At 45.7% G+C, this 17,838-nt stretch overlaps 2 protein-coding genes across 11 annotated transcripts in view; both read left to right on the forward strand.

The window, feature by feature from the left end:
- RGS8 (regulator of G protein signaling 8) overlaps window positions 1-9,544 on the forward strand; it is a 37,376-nt gene extending 27,832 nt beyond the window's left edge. For all 9 annotated transcript variants that reach the window (XM_061451947.1, XM_061451953.1, XM_061451954.1 and 6 more), the window contains 2 exons: window positions 6,360-6,526; window positions 8,243-9,544. In XM_061451947.1, the coding sequence (XP_061307931.1) occupies window positions 6,360-6,526; window positions 8,243-8,425 (350 nt within the window). In that variant the 3' untranslated portion in view covers window positions 8,426-9,544. The remainder of the gene's footprint in view (window positions 1-6,359; window positions 6,527-8,242) is intronic.
- Window positions 9,545-15,891: 6,347 nt separating this feature from the next.
- LOC133268612 (regulator of G-protein signaling 16-like) overlaps window positions 15,892-17,838 on the forward strand; it is a 427,729-nt gene continuing 425,782 nt past the window's right edge. For both annotated transcript variants that reach the window (XR_009743115.1, XM_061451979.1), the window contains exon 1: window positions 15,892-16,157. The gene's annotated coding sequence lies outside the window, so the exon portion shown is untranslated. The remainder of the gene's footprint in view (window positions 16,158-17,838) is intronic.

The raw sequence follows: 17,838 nt of genomic DNA on the forward strand, positions 1-17,838 counted from the left end.
CCTCCAGCCAACCTGTTCTGGGGGAAAAACCCAGAGTGCTCAAGTAGCACACAGGGGATGGATGTAGCAGCTGAAAATGAAGCAATCATTGTGGGTAATATTGCAAGGGGTTGGACAGTGCAGAAAAGAATTCCAGAACAAGAAAGTGGATCAGAGCTCCCTAAAAGACTCTCTGAAGTGCCAAGATGAGCAGGCTGCCTTTGTATATGGAGGAGGTTCACGGGGCTGCAGTACTCTTTATAGGAAAGGCAAACTGTACTCTTCCACTTCCTATTTTCACGAGTCTCCAAAAGATTTCTAAATGGAAGGTACCAGAATAGGTACCATGCATTATGCAGACTCTATGGAGAGTGTCATTATGCTAATTTTTGTCAAATATCCTTTGAAGTGTGATGACCCTCTGGAGCCCTCCTGCCCCTCCTCTCTCCCCACGTTGTTGTGGGGTAATGTTTGATCCTGACATACTGCTGTCTGGCAGTATCTTGAGCAGAGGTTTGGAAACTCTTAGGTTTTGAAGCAGTTCCGTGTCTGCAGAGATTCCCAGTCTGGGCAATGTCCCTCTGTACAGAGTGATCTGATTTGAATTAATTCCCTGGTCATTTAAGGAATAATTTGTGTTGACATTAGCAAGAGATTGTGAGTAGGGAAGGCAGAAAGGCTCTCTCTGTTAAACCCCTACCTTTCTTTGCACTGGCATTGGGACTTAAACATCACAGCCTAGTAGGATGCAGCTCAGTTCTGTTTCATTGATACCTCTGGATGAATAGGTCAATATAATGATATCCTACTTGTTTTTGCTAATGGGTGAAGCAAATCAACTTGAAACTGGCTGACTGGTCAACCAGTCAGTCCCCTTCGTAGCAGGAGCCTTGTCTGAGTTCACTGCAAGAGACACAAGCACAGTGTAGCAGTGGTCCCTGGGGTCAAGGCTTCTGAGTGTGGCAAGCAACAGGAGAGAGGAGTTTGATTTTACTTACAGCAGGAAACTGGGAGACAGATCGTATGCAGCATGCTTCCTTGGGTGTCCAGGGAGCAAAACCAGTGTTTTTTACATGCTAGATTTTGGCATCTTTTCCCATTTTGTGCCAGTGCAGATTAGTGAAGGCTCCCAGGGACTTGGAGCTCAGTGTGGTCTGCAGAGTCTGTGTGCGTTCATATGAGTAACTGCGTAGTAGTCCCCTCTCTGTACCCATGCCCAGGAGGTACAGGCTGGTCAGCCAGATGGAGATGTCTTTTGACAGGCTGCTGGAGGGAAATACAAGCAATAACATGTCTCATTTTGCATCCCTTGCAGGCTGGACATGCATGGCTTGACATTTGTCCAGAATCCAGCAGGACAGTCTGTCCTCAACCCTTAGTCACTTTTCAATGAAGCATACAACACAAAAAACCTTTGCCCTGAATTTACATTTTTTTATCTCAATCCCCCCTCCCCCATTTTTTGTGATCTCTGTACTCTTCTGACCAAACTTTATTGTTGTCCTCCTCCTTCTGTTGTCTACACATTGCTCCTCTTCCTACGCAGCACAGGAATATCCCAGCCTACTCCTAGTTCTTTCTAAGCCAGAACAGCATTAGCATTAGCATTGTGCTGGTGACAGGCACCTAACGCTCAATGAAGCAATGCTAAGCATCATTGAGAGTATGAACATATGCTACACAGAGCATTGCAGCCTTGCCTCTTCAGGCCTGGACCAAATATGCTCCATAGAGCTACTCCATCTACCAGCCATAATGACTCCACTGTTATTCCCTACATGAAGTGTTGATTGCCCTGATGGTGTGAAATGTATGCATTAAATAAATTACTGCTGATCCCTTTCTCACTCTGACAGTGGCTAATATTTGGTTATTAAACTGTCTGCCTGAATGATTTAAGCCACTAATCTCAGCTCTTCCTCATGTTGGGGAAGCTTGTGTTAGTTAAGACCTCTGTTGTGTTTTGTGCTAGCCACTTCAGTCCCTTCCTCCACAGCCCTTTTTGCTGGAAAGATCCATTCTCCATGGCCCGAAGAACATCATTTGAATGGGATGTCACGAGCATCTGAGTTGAGTCCCTATCCAATGACATAGTCATTGACCTGCCTGGCAGTCATCATCTATAAATCAAAAATTCCTGTCATTGTTCAATTCACAGGTGACCTGCAGAATTATAGCTGTACAGTGCACTGCAGTATCGTGGGATAGGGTAACATACAAGAACTTGCCCAGTCCTTCCTGTCAGTCCTCTTGTGCATTCCCTTGGTTTATCTGAATGGAGAGTAGGCATTTCAAAGCTTACATTTACACTGCAAAAGTAAAAAAGCAAATGTCTTTCATTTCTCTTTCAGGCTTTAGACACTCAACAGAAGAGCTCATTTCTTTGCCTTCATCCTATCTACTCCATCAGTACTGGTATACTTCTTTGGCTTCACACAAGGCTCACCACTGTTGAGTCTAATTCCTGAATAATAGGTCAATAGTTGTCTTGAAGGGCTGTGGATCTATATTAGTATATACAAGTATATCTCTGTCTTCTCAAATGGACATACCTTTAGGCTACACATGTTAAGGATATCTTATGCTGCTGCATCTGAAGGCCTCTAATCCTGCTTTTCATTTTTATGCTTTTTTTCTGTAAAACATCCCTGTGGAGTCATATTTTTGGGTTCTCAGATCATCTTCCAGGATATTTCAAGAGGCTGCCTCAGTAGGTGATGCTCATACCACACTGCAATTCAGTGCTGGTTGCCCCAGTAAAAACGCTGCCCAGCTGGGTGAGATGAGCTTTAAAATATGATCATTCATGAGCAATGCTTCCTTGATAGCCTTCCTGTGTAGGACGAGATTAAAGTCAACATCCAGGTCAAATTCCAGCAAGGAATTCCCAGGTCCAGCCTTATAATTTCTGGCTCCTCAAAGGCTGTGAGGAGGGCACAACAGGAGCATATAAAGAGGAGAACTGCCAGACACTATTAATCTATCTGCTGCTTAAACTTACTTTAAGATAAAAAGGAGCTGATTGACATGAGGACATGAGGCAGAGCATACACAAACCTCCTGTTCCCAGGGGAGACCTGCTTCAGCTGCTCTCCAGTGCAGGGCTGAAGCAAACTCCTTCCTCAATGCATCAATTGTAATGTCCCCTTCTTTTATCCAGTATCGTATTTTACAGGTGGTATGTTTTGCAGGTATTATATTTGCCATGCAAAGCTACCGTTCCTGCTGATCCTTTGTCAGTCCTGGTGCTCGGGGGGTGTTGTAGGGGAAAGGGGAGGGAGGAAAAAAGACCAGGACAGAAAAAGGGGAGCAAAACCTCTACAGGGACACACAGTAGAGCATGTATAGTCACAGCAGTGTGCTTGGGTGCTGGAGTATTTGTCAAACTCCCTAGGATCTGATGATAGATAAAATGACATACATCTCGGGGAACTGCAGTTTTCTCACTTTTGTGCTTTCTTCTTTCGCAAACCTGTCAGTCTGCTGCTATGTCTTCTCCTTTTCCTCCTGCAAAGAATTCCTGCTCCTCACTCCCAAGTCCTCCACTTGCTCCCACCACAGAGCCTGGGAATTTTGTAGGTGTTAAGGAGGACACAGGTTTTGAAATTTTTTTCTTCTAGGTTACAGGAAGGGGAACAGCCCTAAAATATCTCTCATTCACTGCATTTGTCTACTCACTGAAATGCTCAAAGCAGCCACAGGCAGCATGATCCTTACAGGGACCCTGCGCCCAGACATGCCTTTGGCACTCTGCAGGCTTTGCCAGGGCTAACGTCACATTATTGCCTCAGGCTTGAGCCCACAATTCGCGCTGTTAATTGTTCTGCAGTGCTCATGGACAAGAGCCCTGGTTTTGTCCACGGTAGCAGTCCGAAAACCTGATCTCCTAAGAGGGCATTAATTAAGAAGTGGCAGGACAAGTTGGTATGATACAGCTATTTCTTGCCCTACTGGAGCTGACAGAATAAGCAAGCATAGCTGAGATGGGATGTACCTATTTTAGTCACCGATTGCTGTGCTCTTTGCAACGTGAACTGCCGATGGACTAGTTAGCAGTACAGAGCCCATTAACAAAGTAGCTTTGAGAAACAAAAGGTTTAGCCTTCAATTTGCTCCTGTCTGGCCTAATATCTTTTCTGCCTTTCACTTCCAGAATCTGGGCAGTTGGACATCTCCGCTGACTTATGCGCAGCCAGAAATAGCATTGTTAGTTGCTGTTCAGCACCCAGGGCCTTTTCTTAGGGCTTGAGGCTCAGGACATACAGCTGAAAAATATCTCCGTATTCTAAGTTATTGCCAGAAACAAGAGAAGCAGGAACAAGATTAGGACATACAAGGGAGAAAAAGGGCAGTGTTACATTACTTCTCCTCCCATACTTAGTGTAGGCAAGAACAAAGCTGCTAGGGAATTTATGATGGGTCCTGTGACATGGTCAGCCGCTGTCTCTAGTGGGTTTGGGCTTGGGCTTGCTGTGGATGTGTGAAAATGACCTGCACTAAGCATCAAGTATTGCCTCTTGGGGTCTCTCTCAGCTCCCACGCCCCCTGCCAGGAGAGACAGGAGGGAAGGCAGCTCTGCCAAGATCTCTCACAGCAGAAAGAGGACACGTGGAGCCTCCAACCCACAGCATTGCAGCAGTTCAGGTCCTGCAACCCCCTGTTAGCCTTTGTCCATCCCTGCCAGGCACACATGCACTTGCTCCTCTCATCCTTCTGGGGAGTCTGATCTTGCCAAGTGCATTCCCAATTCCATCAGTATTTTTAGACACTTGCTTGGAAATAACCAGTGTTGACTCAAGAGGTTTCCAATCATGAAGTACAAATACTCAGACCCTGTAGAAAAAGACCAGAAAAAGTTAGAAACATATTACTGGGAAAAAAACACAAAAACAAAAAACCAAACAACAAAACCACCAAAGCAAAACAACAAACCAAAATTTAGGAGCCAAATTTATCCCAAAGCTAAAGGAAAGAAAAGGGCATGTGTGAATCCTTCAGCTACTTCAACTCTGCTGGTGCCATTCAGGGAAAGGAAATAAAATACAATAGCTGTGTCCATAAATACAACCAAGCAGGGGTTTAAGAGGACACAGACTGCCTAATAAATCTTTCCTTATTTCTAATCTGTCTTGGCTAACTCGGATTACATTACTGCAATGTCACAATTGCTAAGCATTAGCAACTGATAAGAACACTTTTACCCCCTACTAGACAAGTAGTAATTATGCCATGTCCTTTCCCTCTTCCCTTTATTGTAGCTGTAACAGACTCTTCAAGATCCTTCCTCTTTTTAAATCTGAAGTAAAAATATGTCACAAGGCAATAAAGCAAAGTGACAGAAAACATAGGAGACAAGTCTACAGATGTTATGTTTTATTAAAGGTTTTTCTTAATGACAGATAGGACATTACAAAGTGTTGCGTTAACATGCCCAAGATGCTGTGGCAAAGAGACTGTATCAACTGAAGCCTGACGTTTTCAAGAAGAACTTTACAAAGGTTAGGTGCCCCAGTCTTGAAGAAAGCCTTTTGCTCTGGTAGCTAGCAAACCACTTTTTCAGAGTGACAGCAAAGGATGTTTGGCGTTGTGGCAGCTCACAAGAGTCCAGCTGATGCGACGGTGTAAGTTATGAACACATCCTGGGATCACAGACCTGGGGAGAAAAATCAAATGGTCCTTAGTAGGCAGGGTTGGATGGAAAGATGTCTGTCCTCGGTTCAGCTGTACCAGCTGTTTTTCTCCTTCCTAGTAGCTGGTGCGGTGCTGTGTTTCAGCTTTAGTCTGAGAACGATGCTGACAACACACCGACGTTTTGGTTGTTGCTAAGCAATGCATACCCTGATCAAGGACTTTTCTGTCTCTTGTGCTGTGCCAGTGAGCAGGGGCACAAGAAGCTGGGAGGAAGTAGAGACAGGACACTTGACCCAAACTAGCCAAAGAGGTATTCCATACCATAGCATGTCATGCCCAGTATATAATGGGGGGGAGTCACCTGGAAGGCCCAGATCACTGCTCAGGTTGGGCTGGATATCAGTCGGCAGCGGGTGGTGAGCAGTTGTATTGTGCATCACCTGTGTTTGTTGTTTTTTTCCTTTCCCTTCTTAGTTTTATATTCTCTCTGTTCTTTATTTCCCTTATTAGTGGTAGTGGGTTTGTATTACACTTTGGTTACTGGACTGTTCTTATCTCAACTAGTGGGATTTACATTCTTTCAATTCTCCTCCCCATCCTGCCAGGAGCAGGGGGGAAAAGAGGAAGGTGAGTGAATGGCTGTGCAGTTCTGAGTTACTGGCAGGGCTAAACTACAACAACGTCTATTAAAGAGACTGCTCCCCACCTTCTTTCTTCTCCTGCTGTAATTCCCCATGTCTCTCTTGCAGATGGGCTGGCTGCCTTCCGTGCTTTCTTGAAGACAGAGTTCAGTGAGGAAAACTTGGAGTTCTGGCTTGCCTGTGAGGACTTCAAGAAGACCCGCTCAGCAGCCAAGCTGGCCTCGAAGGCTCAGAGGATCTTTGAGGAGTTCATTGATGTGCAGGCTCCTCGAGAGGTGGGTATGCCAGCACCCTGGGCAGGCAGAGCATCCCTGTGGCACGAGAAGCAGGTTCACTTCCCCCAACAGGGACTTGCAGGGTGCCGGGGAGCTCTCCCTCTCCTCCCAGAGGTGATGGTGAGGAAAGGATAAGAAGGATGGGAATGCCATCCTTCTGCTATAACTGCCTCTGCTCACGGTGACTCATCCCATGGTGAGGGCAGCCACTTTGATGATGCTAAATTAGTCACAGCCAGTGAGTTCACTGGCAACTGCAACCTACATTTCGTAACCTCTATGAGCTTCCTAGGAGTATTTGACCTTGCTCCTCTCATTTACTATCAATCCCTGAGCAGGCTATTAGGCTCATTTCTTGCAGGACATTTTGCAGAGAAGCATCCCACAAATGACTAACTTGTTGACTCTCTGGGGAAGGGTACTTATCTGCTGACTAACTCCCAACTCAATTAGACCTCCTAAAAGATGAGATCAATAACTCAGAGCTGAACAAAAAGTGCACTCATAGCCCGAAGCTTGGAGTTAAGTCCTCTTTCAGGCTATGTGACTGTCAGATCCTGCATCCTGATGTTGGGCTGTGTTATTGTATTCACAACACAACCAGGAGGGTGATTACTGCACCTGCTCTCTCACGGTGGTCCTCTGGTAGACTGCATGGGTGCTTGTCATAATACACATGCCTGTGTGGGGATCCCCGCATAAGGGCTCTCTTTACTCCATCTTTGAACTAGAAAGGCTATTGCGAGGCCATGAGGAAGCACCCACAGCAAGGGGATGTGGGCGTCTAGGGACACGATTCAATCCCCATCACCCTCAGTGAGCATCTTCCTGCTGTTATTCCTGAAGCTGGGTGAGATTTTCAGGATTGCAGGGCTGAATCTGGATTAGAAATGTGAGTGCAGGTTGGATGAGGTCTTTCCTAAAATTTGGTCCTGTTTTCATTATTCTGGCATGCTGGAATGTGAAATGACCCTTAAGTGATACAGAGAGTTAATCTATATAGCTGTGATCTGAGCTAAGGCAGACAGCTTTACTTTTTAGACACCTTGAAGACTGGACACTGGGTTAATAACAATAAATAACATATTTTCACCCAGGTTTTAAACCATAACCATAACAAATGCTGACTGCTTCAATAGGGAAAGAAAACAGGAAAACTCACATTGTTGGCTTTGCAAACAAACGGCAGTCATAATGTGAGCGCGGTTTATTTTACCAAGTCCTCACTTGAGATACTGTAACACGAAGCTGTTACGGGAAAAATCAAACAATCCATAACAGTACAGTTTAAAAACATTTAGTAAGAATGTAGTAATAGTATAAACCCAGCTAAAAATTCAGTCACCCTTATATTGGGCTGTAGTGAAGAATCAAGGGACCAGAGAAATCTTGATCAACAGGAGAGAGGTTAGGCTGACTCAGCATTTCTTAGAAGATGTGCTACATAAACCTGTGCTGAAGAGCCTGAATAAAAGGAATTTGATTTCAGAAGTGCTCAGGTCACTATAAATCTCATTCAGCTTTTCCAAATTTGGGGCAGTATTTATATATGTTGGACTGCTAAACCCCTCAGAGTTCGAGGGGCTGTTTAGGCATGGATGAGAGCAGGACATTAGTTCTGTTGCTGCTTTTACAGCTATAGATGAGACAAATATGCCATTTGAAGGAGGCAAACTGGTCACTCGGAACCAAACTCTCTTCTGCTGCTTTTCCCAGGTGAACATAGACTTCCAGACACGGGAGCTGACAAGAAGAAATATGCAGGAGCCCTCCCTCTCTTGCTTTGACCAAGCCCAGGGGAAGGTGCACAGCCTGATGGAGAAAGACTCTTACCCCAGGTTCCTGAGGTCCAAAATTTACACAGACCTGCTGTCTCAAACCCAGAGGAGGCTCAGTTAAAGCAGCGATGGGGCCCTGAGAAACCATGTGCTTCCCACAACAGTGAGAAACCATGTCTAAATGTGAAACTTTCTTGGTGTTAAAAACAGTGGGAATGAGAAAAGAGGGAGAAAGGGAAGAAGAGGTTCCAGAGTGTGATCCAGATGTGGTATTAGGACTCTTTCTGTGCTTTTTTTTTTGGTTAGTGGTAGCACCTTGCAGTTGTTGCCCCTCTAGCACAAACCCATAATCCTTTCTAGTCATGGGGTCATCTGTTGGGAAGGGAAGTTTCCTTTGAAATTACTATGCTGGTTTGTGTGTAAATAATGCCATTGCACCTTTCCATCCTTCCAGACCTCTCCCTGGCTCTCACCTCTCCCCTGTGTTTGGAAGGGCCCTAAGGGCAGTTGTGAAATGTGTGAAGCCAAGTCCAGTCTGAACATTTTCTCCCACACTGGCTGCTGGCGTCTGGATCCAGGGACCATGAGGAGGGGGAGAGAAGGCAAAGGCACATGATTCATGCTGCTTCCCAGAGTGGAAACCATCAATGAACTCAGCTCACCTTCCCATTTTGATTGCACACCTTGTAACACCAGCTGCTACCCTGTCACAGCCCCTTATCTCCCAGGGATGGAGATTAAGAGTTATTTTCCTGTCAAGGAGCTAAATTTTTCTCATGAGGAATGTAATCCCAAAAGCTCTCACTAGACCTGGTCAGGCAAGTCTGTTTTTCATTAATAGCATTTATTTGTGCTGTAGTTCAGCCTCAGGACCCCTGTCATCATTCAGGCTCTATTGTGCTAGGCACTGCCCCAAAACCTAAGACAAAGAGGTTCCTAGCCACCATTACATTAACAGGCTTGGTGGCTTCTCAAGAATGACCTACCATTAGTAAAGAGTTGAGAGAAGGAATGTCCCATCTGCCCCATGCTGAGATGTGCAAAGAGCACAAGACCTGTCTTCTATGGTAGATAGCATTGTTCATGTAGTATCTGTAGGGAGATACTACATCTGCATAGCAGGGAGAGATAACATGAAAAATCACAATTACATTTTTGTCATTTGCTGATTATTGACTGTAGTTGTTACCTACGAATTTTCCACTGCGGGTTCAATACCATGTAAAGATCTGCTAAAACAGAGACTTTTCTGCATGATGCTTGCTTAAAAACAGGACACAGGGAAACATGCAGTGAGCAGGATGAGTGTCTGCTTGTGAAGTGATGTGTGAAGTGTTCTATGGCCCTTCTCCCATAGCTTGGATAGGCAGCTGTGGGAGAAGGCTCTGTGCAGATGTCAGTTGTGTAGCAAGCACCTCTTCTGTGCTGTGCAATAATACCATCTGAAGGCCCCATTTCTACGGCATTGCTGTTCTAGCTTATCAGCTGCCAGATTCTTGCAATATTTTCTAGTGGAGAAGCAGACAGCCTGTCCGTGCATTTGAGCCTACAGACCAGAGGTTTATTTACTTAGTTTTATGAAGGCCTGGAGAGTGACCCCTTGGATCTTTTCCTTCTCTCAAGCATCCACAGATCAGAGGCTATAAACCTCTGCTCTGGTTGAGGGTGGTGGGTAGGTTGGATACATCAGAAAGCTGGTGATACTTAGTGTAATGTGGTGTAAACAAGGTAGAGTGAATTCTGAAGTTAAGCATAATGTGTATGGAATGAGATACAAAAACCTGCTTGGATAGTAAAGCCTGCTTTAGGTAGGAAACGGGTTTTGAGGCTTTCTGTAAGGATGCTGAGCAGGACATTAGGACAAATAAGTTTAGAAGCAAGATAGAGGTGGTAAACATACTTGTTTATTTTGGAGGTGCATTCCTGTGGTTGCTATGACACTAAAGTCTAAATTCAGTGCAAGTGCAAGATTTATATCAGTAGGGAAACCTGCTTTTCAGTACCTGCTTGGTCATCTCTAGAATTCTCCAGTTCTTTGGTAGGCAAATACCATCTCCAGTTACCTTTTTCCAAGGACTGGCCAGAAAGAACAGCATGCTCTGGCATCCTGAACCAGTGTTCCTGGCTGTCCTCTGCCCCTGCAAGGTAACTTGAGAAGCAGGGTCTGAAGCATGTTGAGAGATGTAGCATTCTGTAGCCATGCTCAGGCTCAATGGCACAACTCCTGAAATTGCTGAGTTACGTGAGGTCCATAATGCCATGTGTTCAGAGAGACAAAGCTCCAGATCAGGAAATTACTTTTCAAATTTCACTGTGGCGGCTCCATGCAAACTTCTTTGCTGCTTATTTGAAAATGCAAGCAATGAGCAAGGTCTGGAAAATGCCCCAGATTTGCCATGATTCATTCAAGGGGTCTACATTATGCAGCAACTCAACTGGCCACCTGTTCACAGGCCCATAGCTTTATGGCAAACAAGGTACCTTGCAAAGAAGGTCTAGTGGTACAGGTGTCTGGGGAAACCTGTGCAATGCTTTGGAAGAAGTCAAAGGCAGAAGCAAAGGATATAGAGGCAAGCATCCAGTGGCTGTCGCTGATGATACCTGGACTACAGGAAGTGGAACAGAGTCACATCATTTATACATATTACCTCCTGTTATAGGTGAAAGGGAAAGAGGTGGGCAAACCACCCCACATTGCGGTGAAACGATGCTTGACATGCAAGAGAGGATGCAAAGCCACTGAATGTGAGGAGGAGCTAGAAGAACTCGCCAAGGAACACTGTGTCTGCTACACCTGTATAAAACAGGCTGGACTGGGATCTCTCGGGTACAGGTTGCTTTGGCTGAAATAGTTCCCCCTGAGATAGCTCGTGGTGCCAGTTGTAACCAGTGTCAGTGTGACCACAAAATGGCACAGTGACTGGTGATCCAACCACTGCAACACAGCAGCTCAGCTTCCCAGTGCTGTGGTGTCAAACGAGTTGTGTTGCAAGGGATGAAGGAAAGGCCCTGCCTTCCTCCATTTCAGCCTCCTCTTGATTGCACATGCAAAAACCATTTCAGTGCTGCCCTGGATGTGGGGGACAGCTGCAGCAGGCTTATGCAAGTCATTGCTTTTAAAGAGAAGGCAGAAACATCATGTAAAGTGCTTTATGGTATTCTTAAAGCCACTGATACGTCTTCTGGGTGGGCTTTGACGATGCTGACCTCTAGTGCCAGCTGACGCATTCCAGACAAGGTTTTTCAGCAACGTGGCCTGCAGCCACCCATGATGGTGAGGGTCACAGAAAAAGAAGGCAATGAGGAAACAGCAGAAATAAGATATTTGTGTCAAGGAATGAGGAACAGAAACTCAGAAGTGAGGCTTCCCTGATGGCTACAAAGGCTGGTCCTGTTCAGAGTGTGACTTCAGAAGCCCGGGGGGTAACATTTCTCAGCAAGCTCCTCTAGTGTTGGTGTTGTCATTCTTTCAGTTCATGACTGAACTTGTGGAAAAACTTTAAAGTAACCGACATCCTATAAAAACCAAGCTCCCCTCTCTCCCCATCTGTCCTGGGTTCAGCAGTAGCAGTCATGTTTCTCCTTGGCAAGGACAATCTGGGGGGGCCACCCCCACGCTCACGCTGCAGCCCCCCTTGGACAGAGACAGGCTGTGCTGTTGCAGATGCGGCCCCGGGTGCTCAGTGAGCCCGTCTTAAGGTTAGCCGAGCAGAAATCCGGCGAGTTTGGGTCGCCGGGGGAATAGCTTTGAGCAGGTTTATTCAGAGACACAGCTGCTGAGAGACAGGAACCCTATCATGCTGGCTGATAGGAGAAGTGTTTTTCCCATTAAATTGGTGCCAGATAATATCCTCCATGGCAAATTTCCTATAAGCATAGAGTAGACCAAACGGATTGTCTGATGCACGTGAGTCTATCACGGTTATTTTTGTTGCTTCTCTTACAGTTTGTATTTCTTGAAGGAAAACAGACTAGTTATTTAAAGTTTGTTTGTTTGGTGGTTTTTTTTTTTATACCAAGAAATTGGCACCAGCCGCTTCTTTCATACCGAATGTCAGTCTGAAGTGAATTAAAATAGGCAGCTATAGCTCTTCCCCTTAAACCAGGGGAAATTAAGGAAATAATGACTGAGCCAAAGCTTCAGAAAGCACTGAGTGATGACTAATCCCCTTCAAGGACAAATATCCTATCTTTGATTCATCTCTTACTTATGTGAACGGGATATTCATGACTTACAAACCCTATTTCCCCTCTCCACAAGCACACACCTCCAACATTTTCTTCCAGTTTCAAGTAATGTCAGTGTATGCCATCACACGAAGAGAGGAAAAATAATTGTTTCTCTCAGCTCTTTTTATTCTGTATGTTTGCTGGCACGTATCCAGTCAGCTCCCAAGTCCTTTGACAGCAAAATGGAAGAAGTGTTTAGAGATTGTCTATAAGCTTCAGGTGTTCTTAACTCCAGAAGCAGATGCAGAACTCCAGTCTGCTTTGACTTTCTCCTACTTTGGTCCATCAGCCAGGTCTGGGACGATTTCCATCGCTTTTACTGGACTTGTTAATGTACCAGTGGGTTCTTGCCCTCCATGCTGGGAAGATGTGAAGGGCAAAGTTCTGCTAGTCTAAGCAGGAGGTGGAAACAGGTATGTGTGTCTGCAGGTGTGGGTGGGTGAGAGTGCATGTGACTTCAAGTGTATGTTATTTAGTGTCTCCTACTAGAGAAACTTTTCCAAGACATAGATGTGCATGTTAAAATAGGAGAATTAGGCATAAATAACATAAAAGAAGATTTTTAGCCCAGTGTTGTGTTTGCCTTGTGTGTAAGTTTGACTAGTAGTAAGAGATGTAAAACTCTGTTAGGCTTCCAGTTACCCATAAGAGCACATGTATCAAACTGAACTGAATGTTCACTGATAGACACAAAACCAAAATGTTTACAGCATTCAGAGCAATAGCAAACCATACCTCATGCCAGCCCTGGAGTGCCTCTCACCCGCTAGTGCAAGCTTTCCCTTCCCTGGGGGCCTCTTGCTTCTCCTTCCAAACTCTTCTCTCCCTCTCAGTCCTGTCTACATGGTCTTCCTTCTTCCTCCTTCTTAGAGTTTACTCCCTGAAGCACTCCTGTCCATGCAAACCTTCCACCAGCACTGTTTGCCTCCATTCATCTGAGCTTGAGTCTCACATAACCTCATCCCATGCCTCCCTGTTTGCATACCCTCCATCCCCATCTATCCCTCCACTCTCCTTTACCTTTTACTTCCCGAGACACTTGTCTCTGATCTTGCCATCTCTCTCCTACATACCTCCTACTGTCACTATGAAGTTCCTAATAACTATTCCTTTCCCATTATATAAGAAGAAATTGCTTCACACAATTTCTACATTATCTTTCATTCCTGGGGCTGCTGTCTTCTTCCTTGATACTGTTTTCTCTGGCATCAAAGCATTATATCACAGAACTGGAATTAAAGTACATTTTGCTGCTAGACCAGAATGCTTTTCTCTACCACACACCCCTTGGGCTTTGCAGAGGCTTGGCTTGTCCCTGGAATGGTGTCTTCTTCCATCTATGCTCCATGTGCTGCACTTGTGGAAAGGGCTGACTAGTTGAAACAGCAGCTGGGGTGCGCAGAGGCAGCAGCTGCTTCAACAAGGTCAATGCTGTGCTTCCTCTTGGCTTTCTGGCATAAAAAAAGAGTGTAAATAAAGGGGTGCGTGTTGCATTTACTTAGTAAAGTCAGTTGTTCTGCTCTGTGCCTCCTCTTGGTTTTACTGGAGGGATGTATCTCTAATTTGACACTGCAGTAAACTCAACTGGATTTCAGGGAACTGAGGGCATAGCAAAAGGGGATGAGCTCATTATTGGAAAAAAAAAAATAAATATTTCTGGTAAAAAGGTACAGAAGAAAAGGCAGTGCCTGCTTCTGGAGGGACCTGGCATGTCAGAAAGGTATGGGGACCAAGTCCAATGTGAACAGTTTGTCTCCAGTAGCCTCACAACTCATAGTTTGCATCATGTGCTACGTGCCCCAGGCTAGGTGTAAAACATGACAGATGAGGGCTGCTCATCTTTGCATTTACAGCATAGATAATGGTGTTATCCTAAGATAAATGTCTTCACATTGCTCTATCAATGCCTGCAGTCACCAGCTAAAAAACAGCAAGAGGAAGGAGGCATCTTGTGTCATGTTTATTTACGCAGACCTCTGTAATGAAGAGATCAGGATACAAGCACACCCTTGGGTAGATCCCCCTTCCTCAAAACCCATGATTGAAGTATCTTGTCTTCCTATAACCTCTCTCCCATTTCTTCTACAAGCAACCCAAATCAGACATGCACAGTTCAGATTTTTCTTTAAGCTCTCAGGCACCTCCATCTTTGGTGGGCTGGCAGTGTCCCATCAGCCAGAAGGGGCCCTGAGGACCAGACTCCAAACCCAACGGCACCAAATAAGGGTGTCTAAGACAATAAAGATGTTTTTTCTTTTTTTGGGAAACATGCTTGTGGGTGGTTCAAAAGAGATTTAGGAAGGCATTACTCCATAGAGTAAACTCAGAAGAGAGCCACCAGGTACCTGAGTAAAAAGATCAGCTTTTTTAAGACCTCTAAGCCACATTTTAATTTTAATTAGGTCTTGATGCTGTAATTGCCTCCAAAGTGTCTGAGTGCTCCTGGTATTGGTAGATAACAGCAGGAGCTGTTTGAGCAGGACATATGGGCTGTTTAATCTGATTCCTTCCTATTCAGGGAAAAGGCAATGACTTGGGTTCAGTTTGACCTTCCCTCTGCATTAGCTGCTCATTTCTAGGCTCACCTTTACCTACAAGGCTAGAGGAGCTCCTCAGCCATACCAGATGTCCAACTGGCCATGATATCTCCACTGAGTCTTGTCACCGCATTATAAAGTGTTATTCATCTGTACTGTATAGAGACCACGAGAACGTAATAAACAGCCTGAGACTACTTGCTCTCTGCCTCAGTGTCTGAGCACGTTTTCCTGTGTGAAGAGGAAAGTGGGAACTGCAAGCCTAGGGATGGAGAGCTGTCTCCTAGCAGAATTGTTGAGGAGGAAAAGGATGGGAGAACCTTGTGTCTCATTGGACCCTGCCCTCATCTTTCTGTGTGCTGGTTTCACCTGTGCAGACATGCTGGATGAGGTAGTGAAGGGATGTGTTAACTCTAAGCAGTCAGCGTTCTCTGTTGAAGCAATTTACGTCTCCCTAGACGTATGATTTGGGGAGATAAGTCCAAAGTATTGTCAGTAGGATTTAGGAGACTACAAGGAAGACAAATATGAACAGACTTCAGGCCTGTGAGTCAGCAGTAAAGCCCACAGTGAGGGCTGGCAGTGGGATGGGGGCAAACAAATAATGAATGGGAAAGGCAAGGGCCAGCTCAGCAAGCAGTGAGAGCGCAGATGGGGACCAGGGCATACATGAGCTGCAGAAGTCAGAGCAACTCAGTCAGTCCCAAGGGCCAATTTAGGGAGTCTGGAGGAGCCTGGGCTTTCTGGGGAAGGGGTAGGCAGCAGCTGAGAGCAATCTTGGGTGCTAGAGGGAGAAGGGGAGGTGTTAGCAGGGGCAGAGATTGGAGTGAGGACAGCTGGGGAGGTTGTTTGTGTATTAGAAAATTGTGTAGAGGGAGAATTGCTGTAGAGTGTGGCTGCAAAAACTCCATGGAGGCTGCTGCCCAGCTGGAGAGAGGGCTTCAGTGGGGGAGGGTTGCGGCCACACAGAGCATCTTCTGAGCAGGTCTGGTAAGTGAGGGCAAGCAGTAATGTGGATCTTTCCTGGCCCTGGGTACAACAACAGCACTCCTCATCTGCTGCACAGCCCACTGTCCCTGCCAAAAGGTGAGTGTTTGCTGCATGATCTGCACAGGGTTGCATTTAATAGCAAAAATTCAAATTTGCTTGTTTTTCTCTGGAAATTGGTGCAGTGGAATTTATCAGTACCTTTGTCTTCTTTCTACCCCCCTTCTTTTTGCCCTAATTCCCTTCCTTTCTTTTATTGCTTTTCCTTTTCATCTGCTGCTTCTTCCCTCTAAGCCTGTCCCTGAGCCAAAGCAATTTGCATGCATCCAGGGAAGGATCTGCCATTAGTGCTGCTCTGTCTCTCCTCTTAGTTAGGATATATTTAGCTATTGCCTTTGTTGTTTGCTTTTGGTTTTTTTTGGGGTAGTTTTTTTTTTTTTTTTGCTGTTCAGTTGCTTTAAAGAGCAGGTGCTGGGAACAGAAAAAGAAGATTAAAAATACCTGCTGTCAGATACCTCTCCCTACGCAGATGTGCTCTGGTGCTGTGCAAAGTGAGCATGTGAGCAGAGTGGATAACAGCTGCCCCTTGAAAAGCTCATTTGTAATTCTATTTTTTTTTTTTATTTCAGTAATCTCTTTCGCACTGCTACAGATTTCCCGAGCAGTTATTTCCTGTCATGCTTCATGTGAACACAGCGTGCGCTTTTGTTGGGAATCAATTAAAAGCCCCATGGGGTAGGGTGAGGGCTTGTTGTTGCACAGGAGCTGCCGAGCAACAAGCGCTGCTGCCTGTCCTGCAATGCACGGGGGTTATCCAGGGTGGGGAGACACAGATGGAGCAACGCTCACCTGCAACCACATGGACATGGCATCCCACAGCAGCCCCTGACTGTCCCTGTCTCACAAGCTGTGTCTGTAGCCAAGACCCAGCTGCAGTGTGGCTCCCTGGGGAACCCCTGAAAGCACTCTGCTGCTGTCATAGTCTCAGCAGTTTCCCCACTACTCTCGGGCACCTTTGCCAGCTTCCAAGCAATGCTGCAGTCCTGCCTGCACAGCAACAACCTCTCATCACAAGTAATCCCTTGCCAACACCCCTTTCCCCATCTCTTTTGCCTACACCTCTCCTTACACAACCAGAGCTTAACAACAGACTGCTGCATGAGCAGAGCCTTTAGATCTCTCTTTTCTACTCCTTCACATTCAGCATCTCCCTGATTTCCTGCAGACAGCCCCAGGGGACTTGTCAGCTCCTGGCATTCTCCACTGAAGCAATATAGGGAGCATACAATGCTGTCTTCAGGTTTTACCCATGAGGTTTCCCATCAGTTTAGGATAAATCAGGTGTCAGGCTCCACAGTGAGCTTGCCTGGCCCACATCTATGATGCAGCAAGATGACAGCATCATCGTTTGGCCTAGCTCCCCGCCCCTCTTCTCTTCCCATCCATTGCTGTATCTTCCCCTTCTTATTCCACTCAAACCATGTAAAAATACAAACATACCTGGTACTAGAAACTCCTCTCAATGCTTGGCTGTGCACTGGGGCACATCTGCAAGGGCGCTTTTCACTCTGTCACCAGTCCCTCCTTTTTTCCCTGCTACCTGCCTCATTTGTTTAGTTTTTGGGGCTGAAAATTTTGTTTTCCTATTTTTCAAGGTTGCCCACTCACCCGGAAACAACAGCAGCAATACCTGATGCTGAGAGGTTTTGTGTTTTGCTTCTGATGGGGAAGCCATAGCTGTACCTTGGCAAACACTGGCATACCTGCCCAGTTTCCCTGG

The sequence above is a fragment of the Pezoporus flaviventris genome, unplaced genomic scaffold (assembly GCF_033815535.1).
Source record: "Pezoporus flaviventris isolate CSIRO_AGI_PZ_B2104156 unplaced genomic scaffold, CSIRO_AGI_Pfla_v1 ptg000013l, whole genome shotgun sequence".
NCBI classification, from domain to species: domain Eukaryota; kingdom Metazoa; phylum Chordata; class Aves; order Psittaciformes; family Psittacidae; genus Pezoporus; species Pezoporus flaviventris.